The 24102-nt window shown below is 33.0% G+C and overlaps 3 protein-coding genes across 5 annotated transcripts; 2 read left to right on the top strand and 1 right to left on the bottom strand.

The window, feature by feature from the left end:
* Positions 1-5277: 5277 nt before the first annotated feature.
* Positions 5278-10725, bottom strand: LOC117908967 (protein transport protein Sec61 subunit alpha-like). Its single transcript, XM_034822831.1, has 7 exons — positions 10621-10725; positions 9157-9530; positions 8581-8808; positions 8052-8406; positions 7840-7967; positions 7538-7673; positions 5278-6093 (listed from the first exon to the last, which is right to left on the bottom strand). The coding sequence occupies exons 2-7, from the start codon at positions 9498-9500 to the stop codon at positions 5854-5856; spliced, it is 1431 nt and encodes a 476-aa protein (XP_034678722.1). The 5' UTR covers positions 9501-9530; positions 10621-10725; the 3' UTR covers positions 5278-5853.
* Positions 10726-12407: 1682 nt separating this feature from the next.
* LOC117909597 lies at positions 12408-18032 on the top strand. 3 transcript variants are annotated; one of them, XM_034823666.1, is made up of 7 exons: positions 12408-12680; positions 13069-13137; positions 13225-13392; positions 13903-14073; positions 14241-14450; positions 16947-17035; positions 17189-18032. In XM_034823666.1, exons 1-7 carry the CDS (start codon positions 12593-12595, stop codon positions 17846-17848), a joined length of 1455 nt encoding a protein of 484 aa, XP_034679557.1. In that variant the 5' UTR covers positions 12408-12592; the 3' UTR covers positions 17849-18032. The 3 variants fall into 3 exon arrangements, with proteins under 3 accessions (XP_034679557.1, XP_034679558.1, XP_034679556.1); XM_034823667.1 differs by having other exon boundaries at positions 13069-13140; positions 17192-18032; XM_034823665.1 differs by having other exon boundaries at positions 13069-13140.
* Positions 18033-18689: 657 nt separating this feature from the next.
* On the top strand, positions 18690-24099 carry LOC117908552 (ubiquitin domain-containing protein 1-like). The gene is made up of 4 exons (XM_034822193.1): positions 18690-18862; positions 20783-20905; positions 23188-23307; positions 23442-24099. The coding sequence occupies exons 1-4, from the start codon at positions 18826-18828 to the stop codon at positions 23504-23506; spliced, it is 345 nt and encodes a 114-aa protein (XP_034678084.1). The 5' UTR covers positions 18690-18825; the 3' UTR covers positions 23507-24099.
* The last annotated feature ends 3 nt before the right edge of the window (positions 24100-24102 follow it).

Below are 24102 nucleotides of genomic sequence, written 5' to 3'. Positions count from 1 at the left end.
GGTAAGAATGATGGAATTGATTGAATGTTTCTCTATTAACCACACCTTGATTGGATGTTTCTAATTGTTTATGAAATGGGTTGGTGGTGACCCAATTGTTTGATTCATCAACATCTAAATTTTTCTAAATTTTGAAATAAAATCATATATTTGAAAATGGATCTTTAAGAACAATAAATATAACATTTTTATTCTAATATTTGGATAAAAGCAATTTTATGTTCTCATCAAGTTTTATTCTCGTAGTGCTGTTTATTTTTTTTATTTAATTCTAAATAGAAATTTAATATTTGATAGTGTTAAGTACTAAATTATTTATTTTTTTAATAGTTTATTTTTATTATATATTAAAATGTAAAGAAAAGTCAATATGTTACTTTTTTTCATTTAGAAAAAATCAAATATTTTGGCATTTTCTACTCAGAAAAAAATTATAATAAGTCATAAAAAAATAAAATAAAAAAACAACTTAAAATTTGAAAGCAAATTACTTTCAATAAAAGGGTTTAGTTAATTTAAAAGTTGTTTTAGAGTAAATGCAAATTTGTTTTATAATTTTAAAAATGATATTTACAAAATTGTATTTATTTTTAAATAAATAAAGATGTATTGTTAATTTTTTTATATAAATAATTAAAAAAAAAATTCATTGGCCAAAGATTTTTAAATTTGAACGAATTTTATATTCAAATATATACAAAAATTTAAGATCCCATATATTTTAACTTTTCATTTGAAAAGCAAGATCAGAATTTCGTACTTAAGGGATGTTTATTTTTTGGCTGAATAGAAAAATTAAAATATTTTACTTTTTTTATTCCTTTAAAATAATATATTGATATTAACCAATATGATTAAAATAATTTTTTTATTAATATGTTTAATTTAATTATATTGATTGATATGTTCCGAGTAAGAAAATATCCCAAAAGGTAGGCCCAATGTGTTGGTGGGTCTACAATCACATTGGAAGCATCAAGTACACCACCAGAGTCACCAGACAAACAACACTCCAATGAAAAACAATATTTGTGTGACGAATTGGTATCAGGCATGCTTAACAGGTCATTGTGCTCTGGATGATGATATATGCTCAATTATTCATACCCCTTATTTATTTATTTATTTATTATTATTATTATTTTTTTTGAAAAGTTTGGGTGGAAAAAATTAGTATTTGACAGAGGAGGTGGGTTGTAGAGGGGAAGACACAATTCTAACCCTTTAGTCCTAATAAAAGTTTTTGTGTAGTAAATTTTTGGATTATTTGATTAAAAGCATATTGAAATTAAATTTTGGAAATCTAATCTTTTATATTTTTTTTATAATATTTTGACTAAAATATCCCTATTTTTTATTTTTATTTTTTTGTAAAAATAACTATTTCTTTTCAAACTTATATGTAAATACTTAAAATAATTAGGAGTGTTCATATAAAAAATGAGTTACTTTTCAAAAAAAAATATGAAAGAGATTAAAATCATAAATATAATTAATTTTAATGGGTGTTTGGTTTCGATTGCTTAAATTTCATAGAAAATGTGCCAAAAAGAAAAATATAGAATATAGTAAAATAAAAGAAAAAATAAAGAAAAATAAAAACTAAATTAATTGATAAATTATTTTTAAATTCACACTACTTTTTTTTTTTTTTTTATGTAAAGATTAGATAATTTGAAATTAAATAAACTTATAATTAATTTTATTTTTATTTTTATTTTTTTTTCATTTTCTTAAAAAAAAAATACCCGATTGGGTTGAAGATACCATAAATTATTATTTTCTCATATACAATAAATGATAATTCAAAATAAAGTCATTCCACTTTAGCAAAAGTTTCTAATTAGGGTTTTGAACAAAAAAAAATGTTTCTATATTTATGACCTTATAAATTTTAGAAAATGATAATTATTCTTCAACAACATTTAGAATGTTAAAAATTACGTAGTTATTTATTTATTTAAAAAGTCATACTAAATAACTAAAAAATAACTTTTTTTTTTATAATAAGCTTTCATTAGGTATTGTTTTAATAAGGTTCTCAATAGTATTAAGTAAAGAAAAAAAATAAGAAAAATGATTTTTTCATATTTAGTTTCATTATAAAAAATACAAAAATAAATAAATATAATTCAAATTAATTAGAAAGTTATGTATTTTTGTATTATTTAATCTTTATATAATGAAAGAAAATAAATGTAATGAGTATTAATAAACACAGACAATAATTTATTAACTTGAAATTAATTTTTTATTTTCTTTTTAATTTTTTTAAAATTTTTCAGGAATCAAACTTAGTGTAAAAGGCTTTATTCAAACTTAAAAGGTTAAAAAGCAAATTTTTTTTTAAGTACAAAAAAAAAAAATAGAATAAATTTTCCATTTAAAAAATAATTTTTTTTTTTTTGAAAATTTTTTCTATGAAGTACTTGTTGCAACTTTTGAAAGTTGAATCAGCAATAATTTCAAAAGCAAAATGAGAGGAGATTGTGGGAGAATAATGATAATATTTCAAAATTTTCACTCATTTTCACTCTATAGGTCAATCCTACAATCCTCAACTATCCCACTTTTGAAGGGCACCGTGCCCTTAAAAACTTTTATAAAGGCTTGATGGGAAAATTCATCACTGCTTCACCAGCTTTTTTTCTCCCTCTTTCCTCAGTTGAGCACCCACTAATGCTAAATAATTTTCTTTTTTTTCAAAATAAAAAATAAAATTTATAGAATATGTGGTAATATTAAAAACAATTATTTTTTAAAATATTTTAAACAATTTTTTATTAAAGATATTAGTAATCACTCGAATATTCTTGAAGATTAAAAATAAAAAAAATAAATTAAATAAATAAATAATTGTACGTGGATGAGTATTAAGAGACCATGCAAAGGACACATTCACATGGTTTTCATGAGTTCAAACCTGCACGTACACTTAATGCAGAAGACCATTTTAATGAGCTGAGCGTATGGTATTATTATGAGTGATTACATCGTGGGCCCTGACAGCTGACAGCCCAATTCAAATTCTCATGGTGATTAATTAGGCTGAAATTTTTGACAGTCCATGTGCCATGGCCTCTGAATTCCTTTTTCCTTTTCAGTCTTTTTTGTATTTTTTCATGACTTTTTCAGCCTTTTTTGTATTTTTTTATGACTTTTCAGACTTAATGTCCAGGACGAAGGCTTTGGGTTTTCTTTTCTTGTCCTTTTTTTTTTTTCCACAGATGAGACAATCAGTGGAAGGTATTCATTGAATCCAATGGGAATTTGATAAGCAAGGGCCCAAAAAGAAGAAGAAGAAGAAGAAGGTAAGCTAGGTTTGTCCACACTGGTCTTGATATTGTAGACTTGGGTATATTTTAAGTTCATTAATCCTCTCCATTCAACAACTCTATAAGAATTGAGTATGACATTGAAATAATTACTATTTATTTATATAGATATTATCTATTTTAAATTCATTGGAATCTTACGATATTTCTCATCTTGTATTCACATAAATATCATCTACTAAATCTATATTAATATTGCTTACGTTAAATCCATTAACTTTTATGAAATAAGCTGTAATATTATAAGGTGTCACATTCACATAAATATTAGATTTTTAAATTCTTGATTTAAAATCAATAGAAATATTGTACCAAAGGAGGGATACATACCAAATGAGAGGAATCGGTCAGAGATTCATATTCATTCTCGCATGTATGCAAAAGGGAACTCGTCATTACCATAAAATTTACTAATTCACTTTTTATATTGAACCCATCTTTTTAAAAGATAAATTTACTTTTTGTGTTAAATTTGTCTTTTCAAAACGCGAGTTCACTTTTTATATTAATATCGTCTTTTCAAAAATTGAATTTCCTTTTTGTTCTAAAATTTTTTATACTATTACTTTTTATACTAAATTCGTTTTTTCAAATAAGTAGTTCATCTTTTTTAAATGGAACTTGTCTTTTTAACTTTTACACTGAACTCTTTTCAAAAGACAAATTTTATTGGAAATTGAAAAATACCATAAAATTATTTTTTTAAATACACAACTCCCATAGAAAACCCCACCTTTTATAAGTACAAAAATTCCTTCCCCTCATTGAGATATCGATAGTAAAATTTTTAATATTTTTTTTCTCTCTATATATATATATAAATCATCATTTCCACTATGAAATAATGTTAAATTTAATATTATATTATTTTTAATCAAATATTTAATAACTTAAATTAAGTTGTTTGATTATATTAAATCAATAAATAGATTTATCAAACCTCTCTTAATTGATCCTTAGATGTGTTTGGTCTAAACTCCAACAACATTGCATCATTCTTAATTCACTGTAACAAAATTAATCATTTCAATTGAATTGAATTTTAAGTTTCAAAGCTATGTTTTAAAAACAATTTGATTAACGATAAAAGATAATTATAATATTTTTAAAATTTTAATTAAATAAAAATTTGAATCCTTTTGAAAAAATTCCATATTTGTTTGAATTGTATATAGGAATGTGTTTGATAGTATTTTTACTCAAAATGTTTTTTCAAGAAGTGTTTTTATGATAATCATCCATCAAATGTTTTCTTAAAAAGCATTTAGTGATTTTTCAACTTGTTAAAAATGTTTCTTAAAATTTGTTAAACACCAAATTGTTTTTCAAAAACACTTTTTAGATTAAAAACACTTCCTAACATAACTTTCAATAAGGTTTTTAAGAGTTTATTTAATAATGATTGTAGGAAGCGTTTTTAACATTTCTAATACTTGAACATTTTTATTATTCAAGTATTAGAAATACTAGAAATGGTTTCTCTCAAAAGGAATTTCAAGTATTAAAAATAGAGTTCCCTTACATTCATAAGACATCACATTAATATTTCCTCACATGATCTTGGGACATCACATGAACTTATTAAAGATGAAAACACATTTCCATAAACCAAAACAAAATTTTGAAACAAAAAGCATTTTTCTTGACTTTCGTATTAAACCCTTTCTATATATATATATATATATCATAAGCTTTTAAATAAAAAATTAATTAAAAAAACATAAAAACTCTTATTGAAGTTCAAAAAGAATTTAAAACTAGGGATCTAAAAAGGGTTTGACATTTATAATACTATCAATTGGAAGGAAGAATTAATGAGTTAACTTCAACTAAAGCTAAAAGAAGGCTATCCAAACAGGCCTTAAATCATATTAACAAATGTGAAACGCATTTCAGAGCTTTATCCGACCACTCCTAAAAGTTGAAAGTTAAGCCTGTCGCATTTACAAAACTCTCGGAAAACATTGCTTATTTCAATGTGAAACAGACAAGAGAAACCCATCAACAATGGGGAATGATCAATAAAGAGAAAAACACATGGCAAAACAGATTCTCTAACTTTGAATCAAATGAACAAAAATGCAAACAAAAGACTGATTACCCTACAGCTCAGTCAATCCAAGCCAGTACCAACTAAGAACAAACAGTTAAGTTTGCCAGCACCAACTAAGAACAGATAGTTAAGTTTGCCAGCACTTTCCCAGTTGCTTTTGGATGTTTTCAGTAGATAACCTCAAAAGATTTACGGAACCAAGAATGTTAATCTCGCAGAGTACATATGAGTAATTGAGGTTTGGTAGGTAGTAGTAAAGAAAGGAAAATGTTTGTTTGCTATGATGAGCTTTTCTGTATCCACGAATATCAAACTTTCTAGCAGCAGTACAGAAACTAATAACAAACTATTTAGAATCTTAAACTCAAAGCTCTTGGTGTATCTAACTACATCCCTTTTAGCTCACCAAAACTGCCAGAGCTTTTCGGCACCACCAATCATTCCTCAGGTAAAAAACGTAAAAACTTAGAACCCAAAGAAGCCAAGCTCGCTGGCTCTCTCCTTCTCAAATGTTTCAAAGTATTGATAAATAATGGTCACTGCAAGTAAAATTCCTGTGCCCGAGCCAATTGCACCCATGAAATCGGCCAGCACAGTCAATGCACCGATACACATACCCCCGAAGGCTGCAGCAGTGGGTATGTAGCGATTTAGCTCTTTCTGCAAGTTGGCCTCCCGATGCCCAGGCATCACCATTTGTTGTTCCTGAAAAATCATCAAAAATTCTGATGGCCACCAATTGTAACTAATAAATATTCCTTATAATCTATATATTCATACTGCTAAACAAATTCGTATGGTACAATAGTGTGTTTCTCTATGATTCATGAAAATTAGACACAGTAGCGAACTGTTTGGTAAGTTAATACAACATCAAACCAAAATGGGGAGACAACGGAAGGTCCAAGACAATACAAGCATCAGTCTCAAAGACACAGACTGAATGGCAGGACAAAATGTGCCAGATGGCTAAGACCATATTGCTTAATGAAGCACTACTACTGATGCATATAACCTGCCAAGTGAGGTATACACAGAACACAAAGTTAAGAAACTGAACTGAAAGAGAATAGTTCTCTATATACTTCTTTCAAGGTCCGGAAACAACTATCATTTGCTTCTGCCTCTCTTTCACTCTTTTTCAAATGGGGTTCAGTTCACTGCAAACATTTTTTTTCAACCCCACAAGGCAATTAAGCATTGATTACCTATAAAATATATTAATATTTAAAAACATCTTAAAAAATAATTAATATTCAAGTAGTTGATAATATTGCAGATCCTCTTTATAGTATTTTGAGGACCACCTGATTCCAGATTATTTTCCAAATATATATACAATATTTACCAATAAAAAGATGTAGGTAGGGTACCCATTATAGGATTAAGAGGGAGGCAATATTGTATAGTACAGGGAGCCCAAAAAACTAATATCTTAGTTAGACAGTATGCTAACATGTGCTTCGCAGGGACAAAAAATAAACAGCAGACTGGGTTTGACTAAAGCAGAAGAAAAAACAATAAAGACCCCTCAACTGCCTAACTCTCCAAATCAAATAATAAACTCTATAAAATTATTACCATCCACTCCCAACAAATACTTTGACCAGACACAATGTTTTAGTGAATTATGAATTGCACCATAAATCATCATCATTGCATATCTTGTGAGTTAGCTATTACATGGATCAGGCATATTTAGTACCACCTCAGCCTAATCCAATTTGTTATTTTGGCTAGGTCCAGAAGTGCATAACTCAGACCCAACCAATCAACCCATTTATATTAAAAACATCATGTATGATGCATTCATACAGGCAAGTAATAGATGACTACTAATTAGTCATTTACAATGCCTAGCAAATCACCAAGTCAACGTATCTATGGTTCCCATAATTGAAATCCACTAGCAAAAAAGACTGGTCCTATCGAGCATGTGTACTGGAGCCCGGGACAGGATGCTGACCCCCCATGGTAAATACATGAAAACAGGAACTATGATAATTGCTTTTAACACAAGTTAACAAGTCCCATATTGTTAAAACATCCTTGAACCCCAAAAGAAAACCCTCATTTCAATAACTGCACAAAAATATTGTAGAAATGGAATGACAAAATTAAGAGAAGTATAATCCCAAAAAATTCATACCTTGAGCTGCTTAGCCACATCTCTGGCAGAGGATCCAGATACTTCGATCCAAGTTTTTGAGAAAAGTGCACAGGCAGCCAACATAAAGATTAGATAGAAGAGAGCATGGAAAGGATTGGCTGCCATATCAGCCAAGCTGCAAAATATTGTCAAAGTGTGTTAATGGAGTATAATCATCATTAAGCACAAGCAAAGAGCACAGGGAAAGCAAACACAGCAAATTGACAACTCAACAAACAAAAAATGTAAGGCATGACATAGACCCTATACAAAAAGTCAAAAGAAAAAGATGATCATGTTACCTTGATGGTGCAGTTATATAATAAGCAAGACCACCAACAGGGATGTATTGACCACCCGAATATTCAGATTCCTTCCACTTGCCCAAGAGATTTACAAGGAAATTTCCACTGTACCTCCTGTACAGCAACTGTAAGAAATAAAATCGTTAGTATAACACCAGAAGAAAATGACCGCAACTCATGTATACAAGCTTAAAGCTCAAGTACAGCAACTGGGATATAAAGTAAAGGTTGGAAACAAGAGCAGACTGTAGAATGATGGGCATGTTGGAGGTGTAGAACAGCTTAATAGGATATGAACCCTGCTGTCCACGAGCATTCTTTGACCTCACAGGCAAAACCACCCGGAACCCTTGGAAGTAGATAACAATAAGGAAGATCAAGACTGTTGCAAGCAAATTCGTCACATTTGGAAGGTTCTGTCGATAGAAAGCCTCCCGTAGAGCTCGAACCTTATCTGTCCGAGTTATTAGCAGATGGAAGAGAGCAATAACAGCACCTTCAAATTCAGCTCCACGACCGCTATTAATAGTGGTGGGGCTAAAAGCCTTCCAGATGATGTTTTCACTGCCAATTGATCAAAACAATTGTCACTATTTGACAGTAGAGTTAATGGTCAACCCAGAAATGAGACCACATTCACCAGACGCTGGCTGCTAGATAGTAAAGCTTCTTCAAATATTCCATGTTCAAAATAATAAATTAATAAAAAAAATCCCAGAAAAAGAACCAGATGCTCACCAGATATTAGTTGCTATGAAAAGAGAAATTCCAGAGCCAAGGCCATATCCTTTCTGCAGAAGTTCATCTAAACATATCACAATGATACCAGCAAAACAGAGTTGAACGATAATAAGGATGGCATTTCCAACTCCAAGTTGGCTAACGCTGCCATACATTCCTGAGAGAACATATGCAACAGCTTCACCAACAGCTATCAGGATGCCCAGTAGCTTTTGTGCACCATTCCTGAGAGGAAGATGAAATCAGATCGTTGTATATATATAGAACAGGCTACATAAGGAAATTGAACTCCTAAAAAAATTGAAATCTACTTTAGTTATTCCTGAAAACTGCCATTTGTGCAAACACCAAAAAATGCACAATCATCCAGAATAAACATGAACATGGAGTACATGCACAATGCTGTAGTTAGCACAAAAACAGCAGATCTACTAGAGGCCTTTCAACCTGTTGAAACATCAACTATGTAACAAATGTAGCAATGAGAATAACATCTCTAAATCACAGATAGTACAAGAAATGTATCACATCTGACCAAAAACCCAAATAGAACTTAGCCTAAAGGATACTTACAAGAGAGCACGATCCTCACGCACATTGTTGTCCACTTCAATAATCTTTGACCCGGCCAAGAGTTGCATCACCAGTCCAGAAGTCACAATTGGGGTGATCCCCAACTCCATAACAGTTCCACGGTTTGAGGCAAGAATAACACGCATCCAATAGAATGGATCAGCCCCTGTCGTGGAGTGTATTCCATACAGTGGTAGCTGACTGCATACCAAAAAGATGAAGAGAGAGATCACAGTGTATATAACCTTCTCTCTAAATGGGACTTTCCGGTCAGCACTCTGAACTTCTGGCAGGAACGAAAGAAATGGCCTGACAAGATGAAGCACCCTAAATCCTCCTCCCATCTTATTTAGCCTAAATTAAACAGGTCCAACCTACACCCAGCCATTCACCAAAAACAGAAATAAATAAGTAATCAATAGCAATATAATAGATGATGCAATCTTCCATTCAAAGAACAAACACCCAAATATCTTTTTGAATGACAAAATTGGTGATTTAAATAAAACTTAGAAATTAGAATCAATGGAAAACCTATCAAGAATACTGAATAACAAAAGCTGAGATTCCAGGGAAAAACAGGCTTTTTCTTATTCATGGAGGACATTGAATTCATATTCAGTTCAGAATCATATCAAGTAATCAAAAGGCAAATCAAAATTGGAGATTTAAATTTGATTTTTTTTGTAAAGCAATATTTAAATTGGAATTTCAAGGTCATAACCCAGAGAAAACAAGACCAACTTGGAATTACAGACACCCAAATTCACAATTTCTACTGAACACTTGATTGTCCATGACAACATCCAAAATGAGGGAAAAAAATACCTTGCACTCTCATCAAGGAAGTAAAAATATACAGCAAATTGCCCTGAAAGTAGATAAAAACTATAGAGGATTTTATTTTTAAAAAAACTGACAATTAAAATTCGCATTCAAACTATTTCCAAAACTAATTTCATTAAACCATCCCTTAAATGAATCTAAACATCTTGTTTTTTTGTCTACCAAAAAATTCCTTCAAGTCCATTTCTTCTCATTCTGTTTCCAAATCATTCCCATTTCCCTTACCCAAAGACGCCCTCAATTTCCATTTCTCGGTCAACAGAAGGCAGTTCTCCCTTTCATCACCAAAAACAATACCAAACAAAACTCAAACCTCCACTTCCAATCCTTTTCCTCCTCTGCTTTCTCAGCAACCAAACAGATCACGGTAACCGTACAGAACCCAAACCAATAAACTAAATAACAAAAAATTACATGCTGATCTCGATCTACAACACAACGTACCAATAAAAAAAATCCAGGAAACACGACAGAGGAAACAACAATCAAACACGAATCGACAAAAATTCAAAACTCAAGAGAAAGGAGCTACAGATCCAGAAACAATCGAAACAAAACCAGACAAATGGAATGAAAGGAAGGCGGTGAACAGAAATTGAGATGAGAATCGGACCCTACCCTGTCGGAGAGAACCGTGGAGATCCGACTTTGAGGAGATCGAGTCCTCTCGAGAGAGATATTTCAGAGGCCGAACGTAGATCTGAAACGAGGGTTTCGTTTCTCTGCGCTTCTCTCTTTGTATAGATGGGCAGCTGCCACGAGAGGAAGACCAATGATACTTTGACACGTGTGAGAAGGATTGACGTGGACGGATGATTTGAGTTGACCTCATTTTAATGCTTTGGTTTGGACTGTCCGCTTTGGACCAGGTCCGCCCAAAGCCCAGCCCGAGGTTCTCTTTTGTGTACACTGCCCGTTTTCCCATTTTTAATTTTTTACAATGGAAAATAATATTAATTTTTATATAAAAAATATGAAGTTACCTTATCTCTTTTAAAATTTATTTTAAAAGTTTTTAAAATTAAAGATAGTAAAATTTTTTAATATCCTAATATTTTTAAAATAAATTTTAAAAATCGTTATATTTATTAAGGGAAATGCCAAATAATTATTACATTTTATATAAAAGTTATTATTATTTTATGTTTTTAAAAAATAAAATAAAATATGTATTCATATTAAACTAAATAGATTGTTTTATAATGTATTTAAAACAAATGTGTATATAGAATAATTACCAAGTGAATGTCATATTTGACAGAGTTTTGAAAATAATTTTAAAAAGTTTAGAGATTTATTGCAAGTGATTACTTTTGAAAATGGCAATGGTAAGTGATTTAATATATTGTGAAATAATACTAATATATGTATTTCTTAATATACACAAATTATTTCTATATATTCAATAAAATAAAATAATATTTTTATTTAAAAATTTGAATGATGATTATGAACACTAATTAAAAATAAATAAATAAATAAATTATTCATTATATTTTAAATTATAAAACAATTTCTGTATAATACAAAAATATTTAACTTTGTTAACGTTAAATATTTGAATGTAATATAATTTTATTTTACACAAGTTTCGAATAACAAAATATAATATATTTTTTATTATATTATTATTTCTTTATGAATTAAATATAAACACAATATAATATATCCATTAAACCAAGGATATTATATCTGAATAAATAAAATGTCCTAAGATATACATATCATATTTTATATTTTTATTTGTTCATTTATTTTTCGATCATTTACGGTATTTTTTTGTTGTCTTCATTTGTTTATTAAAAAAATCTTATAAAAACTAGTAAAAAAATAATATATTTTGATGATCCCAAAATGAAGGATCTATACATATATTATGTAATGAAATATGACAATAAGATTTTATCTTATATTATTTAGATTCAATAATAATCTTGATGAGCTGCTCTAATAAATAAATAAATAAATAAAAAGATAAAAGAGGAAAAAAAAAAAAACTTTGAAACTTTGGAAAATTATTTTTCTTTTTCTTCTAAAAATTAATGAACAGTCTAATATGCTAATAGAAGTTTCACGGAGGAATCGAGACAGAGAGAAGAAAAAAAGAAAAAACGAGAAAAAGAGGAGAAAAAGAAAAAAGAAAAAGGAAAAAACAAAAAAAGGGACCCGCTTTAGAAAAAGTGCTTTTACCAACAGTGAAAGGCACTTCTTTCTCCGCTGATTTTCCCTCGCTCATGGAAAAACGCACTTTCTATATGCTTAAACAAGCTAGCGTCACATGCACGCTGATGGTTGTGATAAATAAAAACCATAGGATTCACTGAGTTAATTATTTTCTTCTAAAACAACGATCTTAAAGTGATCTGTTTTGGTTGTCACGGACAAGCTGTCATTTTAGCATACGGGCAACAGCGGAAAAAAAGCTCAATGAGCAAAAGACACAGAAGTGGTGAGAGCAGAGCACAGTGCCATAACTTGAAAACCCCAATCCAAGATGTCTCTGCAGGGATGAAATCATCTTGAAAGTCCAGTCCGGGGCTCTGCTACAGTCTCTTTCTGAAGCTTAGGTTTGGTGGTTGTTCTGAGAGCCATGAAAAAATCCCTTCTTTTTCTCATTATCTTAACGCTTGTTTTCACTTTTTCCCTTCAATTTCGGGCTCAGGCTGCCCCTCCTTTAGGTCAGTACCTCTCAATCTAGATAAAATTTTGGGTTCTTTTGATCTGATTGGTAATGGGTATGCTTTTTTTGGGGCGGTTTTTACTTACCCACTTTGTTGGGAATAAGGATATGCTTAATCATTCTGCTAAGTTCGTGTGTAAAATTTTGGGTTCTTTTGATCTGTTTGGTTAATGGGCATGCTCATTTTCTTGTATTTGTTCACTGATTTTGTTGGGAATAAGACTGCTTAATTATTCTGCTAAGTTAGGATGCTGTTTGATCTGTTTGGTTAACGAGTTTGAATGGTTCTGATTGTTTGTGTGTTATTTTGATCTGTTTGCTTAACGAGTCTGACTGATTTCATTTATTTGTTCACTTGTCTTGTGTTTTGAACAATGACAACTCAGGACCCTTTGTAAGGCACTTTTCCTCTCTTCTCAAATGGACCAGGTCTTCCTCCAAAGCACCCCATTCAGGTAGTTTGTAAATTATTCCTGTTTTTATTTTATCAATAAATGAGGAATTGAGGACTATAATTATTGCGTGTGTTGTAATTTTTACAGATGGGCATGTTCTTCAATTTGAAGATGGGTACTTGGTTGAAACTGTTGTGGAAGGAAATGAGCTTGGGGTTGTTCCTCACTCAATCCGGGTGTCTGAGGACGGTGAACTATTTGCTGTCGATGCAGTTAAGAATAACATCGTTCGGATTACTCCTCCATTGTCACAATGTATGCTTTTGTTATCACCTTTTTCCCATGCTAAATTGCTTGATTTTGGTTTCTTTTGACATTTGGAAGTTGACAATCCACAGTTCTTGTTTTTCCCTAACTTAACTGAGCAATTGGGTTTGTGTGCTGAACTCGAAATCTTGGAATTATGATTTCTTTATCCCTGTATGCTCCATTTGTACATCGAGGAAAGCTAAGAAATGAACAGAAACGAGAGTTTTGAACTGTGGTGTTCTGGTATTTTGGACGCAAGAAACAACCTTAACCAAGTTTCATTCAACTATTTGGCTTAGTTTATGTGACTTTTCCATTTATTAGAAGCCAAAAATGTAAAACATAAGACTTAAAGTTCTTTTTATTTGGTTTTACTCAGTTTTTCTTGGCAAAGACATTGGTCTTTGTTGGGCGAATTTAAATTTTTTGCACTGTGGATTGAGGGAACTAATTTGGTGTTCATATGTAAATTCAGCAATTTCTCTTTGTGGTATATTTATATTTATCTTGTTACAGATAGTAGAGCGAGATTGGTTGCTGGTTCATTTCAGGGTCACACGGGACATGTTGATGGAAAACCTAGTGATGCCCGTTTTAATGGCCCCAAAGGTGTAACTATGGATGATAAAGGGAACGTGTATGTTGCTGACACCTCAAATCTGGCCATCAGAAAGATAGGAGATTCAGGTCTGTCAATTGGTGTTCTTTCAAAGTAATACTTATCTAGATTTTAGATTCTGTTTCAGTTGTTAAACCTTGGTCTGCTGATGCTGGAAATAATCCAAAGTAAAATTTCTCTGGCTAATATATAAACTACCTAAACTCTGAACAAAATCTGTTTTGGGAAATTGTAGGTGTGACAACAATTGCAGGTGGGAAATCAAATGTTGCAGGGTACAGAGATGGACCCAGTGAGGATGCAAAGTTCTCAAGTGATTTTGATGTAGTGTATGTTCGGCCTACCTGTTCTTTATTAGTTGTTGACAGAGGAAATGCTGCACTTCGGCAAATCTCTCTCAACCAGGAGGATTGTGATTACCAGAACAGTTCTATTTCTGCCACAGGTTTGGACTTGATGTCTTATGTTTTTTCAAGTTCAAGTATATGATTCTCTGAGAATGGAAGTAGCCAGTGGTGGAGGCAGAAATTTATTCTTGGGGGTACTCTTTGATAAATTAAACAAAAATTTGACTTAATAATAGATAAACTTAGATATTGATATTCAATAGATTTATCATAACTCTTGAAGAGTTATTATAATTGCATAACCTTATTATTAATGTTTTGACAACCAATCTATCATTCATTTTTTTTTTCATTAGATTGTATTGAGTCTAAAAATTTTAATAATTTCATTAACAGATTCCTGTGAAAAATTGTTGAAAATTTTATGATAAAAAACTCAAAAGAGAAACAAAGCATAGAGTGGTAAGAAATTTTAGATTTCTTTTATAAAAAATGGCAAGAAGTTGGTAAGTGAGGGTTTTTTCATGGAAGTTTTTGCTCTGGTTTTTTGATAGGCAATCAGGAAATATATTGAAACAGCTAAGAAATTAAAACTCTCTGGGTTATCAGTATGGCTGGTATGACAATGGAATTAGCTTAGTCATGTAGAGTGTATGTGGATCCATACATTTTAATAGTGCCTCTTACCTGTTCAAGGAATTGTCAACCTTCACAGTGTATTTTTTATATCATTGTCTTCTTTTGTCCTAATTTCAGTTTGAAAATATGTTGGAAAAGCTGTAAGGGACTTTCCATATGGAGCGGTTTAGTAAGGGTAAAGAAAGATGCACTTTTTTCAGTTGGAAGACAGTTTCTTCTCCCAGAGAGAGAGAGAGAGAGAGAGAGAGAGGGAGGAGGATGGGTTCTTGGTGTGAGGAGCTTAATTATGCTCGATAAGGCTCCCTAGATAAGTGGCTATTGAGATTTTTGGGGAAGAGAGAGAATCAGTGGAAAAAGGTCATGGCAGGCAGGTCCAAGGAGGTGAGTGCTTGGTGTCGCAAGGTGAGAGATCCTGATGGGAGAGGGCTATGGAAGAGTATTAGGATGGGGTGGGCAGATCAACCTGCTGAGTTTCCCTGTCAGGGATTATGTTGCAGGAGAGTTAGATTTCAGGTTGATACTTTAAATGGGTCAGCCCCTTGAAGTATCATTTCCCAAATTTGCTCAGCATAGCATTCACTAAGTACACCTTGATGGGAATAAGAAGTGTGGCTCGTTAGTTTCTTGTTTTTGTTTGTAATTTTTAGGATTGGGAATAATTGGAGGCAGTCCTGCTTTATGAGATGGTGGTGGTCAGGATTGAGAAGACAAGGTAGACGCTTAAATTTTCTATTCAATGTGCTGTAGGTGCTTCCTGATTCCATTAGGGACATTACTGGTGGTAGGAATCGGAAGCTTGTGGAAAAGAATGAGTGAGAATTAAAGAGAGCAACTATTTTAACATGCATAAGCATTTATGCCAACATTGATCTCTATCAACAAGTCATGAATGCATGACTAAACTCATAATCTTGAATGTGGAGCTAAGTTATGATAACTACCAAGTTTCTAGTTAAATAAATAAAGTCAGCAATAAGAAGTCTAGTTTTGATGAATGCGTCCACTTCGTGCAAAAACGTTCCTTCTTGTTTATATCACTGGTCCACCTCTCCCAGAACAAGACCTGCACTGGGTCTCCAGTCTGTGTTTCATAGTATATGCTGATTTAAAGCATATTATCATTCAAAATGGCGACGTCGCAATCACTATTATTGTGAGGAAAATGGAATACTGAGAACGGCATGCTCCAGAACCTAAAACCTTGACAGTAGAAATCCAGATGCTTCATTCTGGGTGTAACACAGGCCACGGTTTCCTCCCATTACATGGCATTAAGAGAAGTCTGCCATATATTAGTGTAAGAAACTTCTCTCTCTAGCCAGTGTAGGGTGACATGGGATTGCCAGTCGAGGTGGACAGAACCCCCCAGCTGATGTGGGTGACATATGATTACACTGTGCCAAGGCTATCACTGGTTTAAACATGTTTACACAATTAAGAGGAGCCCACTATATATGAAGTATTAGACACTTTTCCCCGTACACGATATGGGATCTCATGGATCATGTGTTCTTTTGATTAATGCCATGCATCTGTGGCTATTGGTGAGTAGAAATGTCATTATCATGTGCCAATGTCCATTGTGGCAATCTATCTTGATATGAAACTTGAACAATCCTATGGTGCCTAAGGGCATTTGGGAAGCCAAATATCAGACAACCGAAGATGACCTTGTCCAGACATATGCCTCATTGTGTTTGAGCGGAAATTCTGAATTCAGAATAGTTAATAACTAATAGTTAATGATTTACTCTAGTTGTAACTGAGGTTCTTCAATGAAAATGGCATGTCTATGTCCATTTTAAGTTTGTTGAATAGTGTGTTCGTATGATGGCTTGTGCAATGATTTACTTTCAGTGATGCTCTTTGCTGTCTGTTACTTTGCGACGCTAGAATAACACGATTGATCAGAGGAATAAACCCAGTCTGACTTGTTTTGTCGGTTATTTTGGCAGATATTTTTATGGTTATTGGTGCTGTCATGGTAGGATATGCTTCATGCTTGCTTCAGAAAGGATTTGGGCCTTCCGCTTTCTCAAAGACGGTAACACTTGCTTTATTCACTTATGATTCATTTGATGGAAGAACGATAAGAAAATCTGGAAATCTTAGAACAATGGTAACCAGAAATAGTTGTAAGATTCTTTGATTTTCCACTTTCTTGCATTGTTGGCTAAGTCTGTTTGCGAATTTCCAGCAGTACTCAGAGAGTGAATTCGAAGACCAACTGATCAAGGAGAAACCAACTCCCATTGTGGAGAGCATAAAAGAGGAACCAGATGCAGGATGGCCTTCCTTCGGGCAGCTCATAATTGATCTGTCCAAGCTCACGCTCGAAGCACTGACTGGCATATTCCTTTACTTCATCCCTTCTCGCTTCATGCCCACCCGAGCCAGGAAAGGCCTCACTCCATTAAAAGATCATCTCATAATGCCTGAAGACGAAGCCGATCCCCCATTAGCTCAGAAGCAGAGAGCCCCTCCTCCTCTTTCCGAAACCAGACAAGCACATACTCCAAACACAAGTGAAAAATATTCAGAAATGAAGCCTCCCAAGATCAAATCATACAGCTTTAAGGACCCTTCATTGTCAAGCAAGCACCGATCTTCAAAACGACAAGAATATGCAGAATTCTATCATTCAGGTGAGGTTCCTCCTCCCTACACCCAAGTCAGGTCCAAGAGCCAGAAAGAAAGAAGCAGGCATCGACAACGGGATAAAAGCGGAGAGATGTTTGGAGCAGTTGGGGCCGAGCCAAAACCAGTAGAGATCAAGGCAGTGGACTACGATGATCCAAAGTTCGACCATTACAACATCAGAAGCAAGTATGGATCCGACGATTCGTTTCGGTTTTGATTAGATTGCAGCCGTCAAATTCATCTTGTTTTTTCTACCTTTTAGATTTGTACTATTTCGTTAACCGGATCGGTTGTTTTGAGCGTCTGTCTTCTGAGCAAAGGCCCCCTCTTGAGCAGGATTGACAATCTTTGAACCATTTGTTGAAGAAGCATAGTAATGAAAGAAACTCATTGTGCAGGTATATGAGCATGTAGAATCGCCCACTTCTTCTTGTGGTGGAGATGATGAGCTACTCAGCCATGTTTTGAAAAACAGTTCTTGAAAACATTTTGTTTTTGAAATAATTCTTGTCTTGTCGGAAGCGGAATATTGTTCAGAAACTCAAATATGAAAAACAATTTTTCATATTATCTTTAAATATTATAGCATTCTTCCTCTTTTTTTTTTCTTTTTTATTTATTAAAAATTTGTTAAACATGATTTTTAAATTAAAAAATTATTTTTAAGAATTGTTTTCAAATAGGCCCAAGGATTTTAATGTTAGTCATTTCTATCATTCAAGTGGTATAAGCTAGAGTGAATTTATTATTTTTTATGTTTTTTATTTAATTATTTTTTTCGCTCAATTACATATTTTAAAATTTTTTATGTATTAAATTTTATTTTTTTATAATAAAATTCATTAAATAACCTTTTATATATTATTAAATTAATTGGAAAAAAAAAAGGAAAATAAAACAAAATACTTAAACTGGAAATTATTTTTAAGAAATAAATCTAATGGATAATGAGAATAGTAGGTAATACCGTAATAGGTTGTAACGAAACATTTTTAGTTCTGACGTGGCGGAAAATGATTGGGTGAACCGAAATAAGAAGACTCAAAACGCGGAACAGAGAAGATGAAAGCCAACATCCACTGCTGACCATACTGCTTTTGACCTCCGGGACCTGGCCGGAACCCTCGCCGGAGTCTCTAAAAACCTTCACGGGCGCTTCAATGTCCGTTTCTTCGATTGCGTAGAGGAACCAGAATGGGTTGTGCTGGATCGTCACAGACCAAAGGAGATGGTGAGGTTTATCATTGGCCTCGCGCTCTCTCTTTCGATTTTTTTCGTTTGGTTTCTGAGAAAAGAATGGAAAAGGAAAGAAAAATAGTAGGAAAACTTTGAAGAATAATTTTTTTTTTTTTTTGGTTTTCGAGGAAACGCGGTGGCTGATTTTCTGTTGTTATCAGCAAGCAGACAGGGGATTAGGTTTTGATTTTCTTGATTCGATTTTCATTCTGTTTTATGAATTTGCTTAGCAACTTTGCTATTTCAAGATTCTGATTTTTAGAATGATGAAATTTTTTATTGGATTGCTGAACTTCAGCATCGAGTGAATGGCACAATTGCTTGATTTGTTAGCCTTCGGATATCTATTATTATCAGAATTGAATTTGATTTGAAATTGTAATTTTGAGAAATTTTTTTGCTTTCGTGACTGTATTGTTGTTGTAGATTTGATTCCTGTAATTGCAAAGCTGTTGGTATTTGAAGCAGCAGACCGCATCCTTAATTAAGAAGACCATTAGTTAAGAATTTTGATGAAAGTTAGACTTAGTAATTAATTTTTTTTTTTTAAATCTCGGTTGTCGAAATTTGGCTGTAAATTTAGTGGCTAAAGATCTGAGCGGGAAAGGAAAGGGCTGTGAGTGCGCAAATCAAATGCAATCAAATGAATGAATCCATTATGCTCATAGAACTGTGGATGTGGGATTTAGTCTGCTGTAGTTTAGGTGTGTTTTGATTAATTGTTTCCAGGTTGATCAATGTCAAGATTCTGTAGAACAGTTTATTTTGGCAAACAAATTGTAAATTTAGTGTTTAGTTCTTTATGTTTTTTTCTTTTTCAGTATTGTTCGGTGGGCCAAAATCTGACATGTTAGCTTGGAAAAGGAATAGTCCACTATAGAATGTTCCCAATTGTTTAACCACAGAAAACCATGATACTTGAACATTCCCCAAGGACCGTCCATCAGGCATGTTCAGAACTCAAACATGTAACCCTTCATTCATGGGTGGGAGAGTGCTATAAGATGGAGTTTTAACCCTGTGATTTTTTGCACTCCATTTTCATAAATTTTAGGTAGCTCCTTTTTTCGTTAATTTTTGTTATATGAAATCAAACAAATGGAGTCTCCCCATCCCCACCCTAAACTCTAGCCACCTGAGCAAGGACTCATGTGCACCATTTTTGTAAATTGTGAAACTTTTCTTACTGTTTAAAAACTTTGATAAAATAAATTCTTCTTGTAAATTGGGTTTCAACCATCAACATGGGATTTCCCTTATCTTCTGTAGAAAAATTGGTGGTTCTTTTCATGTTACACAGACTATTTATTTCCTTCCATGAAATAACAATCAATGAATATCCAGAATTGCAAAAGTGTTAAGGAAAAAAAGGGGCAGTGTAAGACAAGGTTCCTTTCCATTATATTCTATTCATGATCCAGCCCCCAGTGCCTAGTTTTGGTGGGAGGTGCTGGGATGGGGATATGGGAGATTTCAATTTGATCCAAGGTTAAAATAGATGTGTACCTATCTAAAAATTATTCTTTTCATCATTTAGTCATTATGTGACATTAGATCCTATGGAACCTAGGCTATCAAATACCTAGTGCCCTTGTTTTACCTGAAATTTCTTTGATCACTAGATGAGCAGTACTATCAGATTGACAATCCTGACTAATATACTGATATATTTAAGTTATATAATCCTGATGATTTGCAAAAATATTCTTTTCATCATTTAGTCATTACGCGACATGAGATCCTATGGAACCTATGCTATCAAATACCTAGTGCCCTTGTTTTACCTGAAATTTCAGAGATCGCTAGATGAGCAGTACTATCAGATTGACAATCCTGACTAATATACTGATATATTTAAGTTATATAATCCTGATGATTTGCTAATATAACAGTTGCTATTTATTGATTATCACAGGGACTGTAAAGAAGATACGGAAACCAAAGCCTTGGAAGAATCCTCAACCGCTTACAAAAACTCAGCTCATGCAGATGCGTGATGAATTTTGGGACACAGCTCCTCACTATGGTGGCCAGAAAGGTAGTGTCCCTAGGAATGTGTAATGACTAATGATTGGCACCAAAATGTATTGGGTGGTCATTGATTTTTGGCATACCTAGCATAAATTTGAGCATGAAGATATTTCCATCATATTTATGTATGTGAAAACAAAGATAAACAATCCTTTGTTGAAAAAGATTAAGCAACTTTCTCATTTTTAGGCAGAAGTGATTCAAACAAATTGGTGCTGATTTATGTGTAAACCACTTCAAGGTCAACAGTGTTGAACAAATCCCATAAAATCGCCATGTCATGATTCATGCATGGATTTTTCTCCTAAATATTACAGATTCAACATCAGGAAACTACTTTCATGTAGCATAATTAGTTGTGAAGGAGAAACCCCTACAGAATCTGTGGATTGAGCTCAATAAACCAGGCTCAAATCTTTTGTGATTGCTTTTATCACCTTGAGGGGCCAACTGGAGGAGGGTTCACCAGAGTTTTTGTGATCGACTCCACATGTTAAAGTGCAGTTATATTGATGATTGAATTGCAAGAGTAATTTTCTCTTGAACATGATAATCTTACTTCTAAACAAGCACAATTTTCTTGATGTGGACTGTAGTACAATCAATTGATAAAAACACTATATCCTATTATTTTGACATGGTGGAGATTCTCTTGAATTTATCCTGTAATTTTCCCTTGACATTGATTGCTTTCTAAATTAAATTGTAGGTTGACTTCTATTGATTGTTTACTTAACTTTGATTACCTTTTGATGTTTTTTCCTTTTGTGATTGCTCATTGTTCATTTAACTTGCAAGAGGCAAGAATTTTTTTATTTTCCTTGAATTTATCCTGTAATTTTCTTCCTTTTGTTTCTTGTTTTTTTGGGGTTGAATTTTTTATGAATCAGGAAATGATATTTTTGCTTAATGCATACCCTTAAGAGTGAACGGTTAATGAGCCTTGTAGGGTGATGTATGGTAAAAAATATTACCTACCAATACAAAAGAAGCAAAGTTCTGGTCCTGATTTGCTCTCTCATGTGTGGTAACCTCCGTTATCTGTTTTGATTAGGGTTTTTTTTTTCCACACACACACAGATATTTCCCATTTTTAATATCTAAAACATATTTATGACTTCTCTAGTCAATGTTCATAATTTTAAATGGTAACCCATTTAAGACAGATTAGGTGGCTATTTGTACTTTTAACCAACAATGGGCAATAGCAGCACCAAGCTCCAAGCTGGTTAACTTCAAGAAAGAAAATTCATTCTAAACTGTGTTGAGTAAGATGCTGAATGTTTTATATTGTTCAGTCCCTTGGTTTAAGTTTTTTGTTTCCTAAAATTTTGCAATTGTTCTTTCACAGTCTCAGGATTTTGCTTCCAGTGTTATTTCTTGTTTTATTATTGGGAAGCTTGGTTTCTAATCTTCTGGAATCGAACTTATAAAAGAAATTCTAAAATTACATAAAGTGTAGAGGTATTCCTTAGGACCTATTAGCTCACATGACTCTTGCTTATATGCTTCTTCAGGCTTTAGCACATTTTCTTATGTGTTCTTGTGTGTGCTATTCTCTTTCTTGTCAACACTTTTTGCTTCCCACTTCTTTGTTTTCTCATATTTTTGGAGTCCTTGTCTGCACTGTAGTTTAGAAAGAGTTGGAATCATCTCCATTCCTTATAGACAGAGGCGATGTCATTGTAATTTTTCTTTTTATCTTCTTTTGATAAGAAACAAGAAATTGTATTGATAAGACACAGACGGACCATCTACAAAGACAAACTAAGCTCATAGGCTGAAAACTGATCCAGAGCGAATAAAACTACAAATTCCTCATGTGGAAGAAAATCTCCTTCAAGGACTATCCTCCTCAGCTAGTGGGAGAGCGTCCAAGGACCTTCCTTCCCAGGAGAAAGAAAATAACCGCCAAGATCCCCTTCAATTTGAAGGCTTCTAATGCTCACATCTAAATGCTAGGACCAGCCCTCCTGAAGTTCTAAGAGCTCGGCTTCAATAGCCATCCTGTTGTTTGATCTTCTCACACATAATTTTGTGTGTGAATCTAAGCCTCATTTTTAGATCTAGTGAGACTAATTTTCATTAAAAGTAGATTACTTTCCCAGAAATATGCTTGACATACCTTTCATGAGGGGTTTCACATATTCATGTTGGTTTAGCTGAATCATGCTTATATTACTATGTCACTTGCTACTTCTTTAACTGGAGAACTTGATTTTATCTTGTCATTGTCTCTTGTTAGTATTTCAAGATCAAAAATATTAATATCATTTTCCTCAACTCTAGAGATCTGGGATGCACTTCGAGCTGCTGCTGAAGCTGATCTAACCCTTGCACAAGCAATTGTGGACAGCGCAGGGGTCATTGTTCAAAGTGCCGATTTGACAATTTGCTATGATGAAAGAGGTACCTATCCATTTGCATTCCTTCCTGTTTCTGTGGCAAGTATTTCCCGTAGTTTTTCAATATAAAAGTACTCTATTTTCATTTCTCTCTGCCCTAAAACTCCATCAACAATGCCATACAAAACCTTGCTGCAGGTGCAAAATATGAACTACCCCATTATGTTTTGAGTGAGCCAACCAACTTGATTCGAGACGGTTGAAAACCGAGAGGGTAAACAGCACCATCCCGTGCACAAGATTGAATGTAAATCTTGTACATCAATTCTCTCATTCTCCTCCAAATCCATCATAAGGTAGGGTTCCCTTTGATGCCATTCCATCTGGATCTCCTCTGACTTGTCTTATCTTGCTGGATTTTCATAACAAACCAGAAAGCAAAAACTATTTGGTGGTTCTTCTGAAACATCTTGGTTTTTTTTTCAAGAGTTATTTGTTCTTTGATTTGCTTCTTGGTGGTCTAGTAATAGGTGGTGTTATTAGTTGTTTTTATTTTCTGAACTCAGTCCTTTAATAACCCGAGTTTCGCTTTCAAGTGATCATTTGTGCTCCCATGAAAAGGGCAATTGAGGAGAACTTCTACAGCTATTAAGCTTTGGTGGAAATGTAAATGAAGTGCTGGCATTCCCACAATGGTATAAGCCCTAAAATGATTGGGAAACCCAAATAGAAATGGAAGTGAGGCCAGTGTTTTAATTGTATCGAATTTTTTTCTTTCTTTTTTTTTTGGTTTTTCGGGTTTAAACTTGAATGAATTATTATCCTCATAATTTACCATGAATATTGTGGTGACATGCAG

Source organism: Vitis riparia, chromosome 19 (genome assembly GCF_004353265.1).
Source record: "Vitis riparia cultivar Riparia Gloire de Montpellier isolate 1030 chromosome 19, EGFV_Vit.rip_1.0, whole genome shotgun sequence".
Lineage (NCBI taxonomy): Eukaryota > Viridiplantae > Streptophyta > Magnoliopsida > Vitales > Vitaceae > Vitis > Vitis riparia.
Note: the sequence above shows the minus strand (reverse complement) of the source record. Positions and strands in the feature narration are given on the sequence as shown.

Excerpts from the sequence above, each read along its gene's own strand:
- LOC117908967 (XM_034822831.1), bottom strand. The coding sequence starts at position 9,500 with ATGGGAGGAGGATTTAGGGTGCTTCATCTTGTCAGGCCATTTCTTTCG. Across the intron at positions 8,809-9,156 it reads CGTGAGGATCGTGCTCTCTT|GAATGGTGCACAAAAGCTAC; the intron begins GTAAGTATCCTT and ends TCTTCCTCTCAG. Across the intron at positions 8,407-8,580 it reads TTCATAGCAACTAATATCTG|TGAAAACATCATCTGGAAGG; the intron begins GTGAGCATCTGG and ends ATCAATTGGCAG.
- LOC117909597 (XM_034823665.1), top strand. The coding sequence starts at position 12,593 with ATGAAAAAATCCCTTCTTTTTCTCATTATCTTAACGCTTGTTTTCACT. Across the intron at positions 13,141-13,224 it reads CAAAGCACCCCATTCAGGTA|ATGGGCATGTTCTTCAATTT; the intron begins GTTTGTAAATTA and ends TAATTTTTACAG. Across the intron at positions 14,074-14,240 it reads CAGAAAGATAGGAGATTCAG|GTGTGACAACAATTGCAGGT; the intron begins GTCTGTCAATTG and ends GGGAAATTGTAG.
- LOC117908552 (XM_034822193.1), top strand. The coding sequence starts at position 18,826 with ATGGGTTGTGCTGGATCGTCACAGACCAAAGGAGATG. Across the intron at positions 20,906-23,187 it reads TCACTATGGTGGCCAGAAAG|AGATCTGGGATGCACTTCGA; the intron begins GTAGTGTCCCTA and ends CCTCAACTCTAG. Across the intron at positions 23,308-23,441 it reads AATTTGCTATGATGAAAGAG|GTGCAAAATATGAACTACCC; the intron begins GTACCTATCCAT and ends ACCTTGCTGCAG.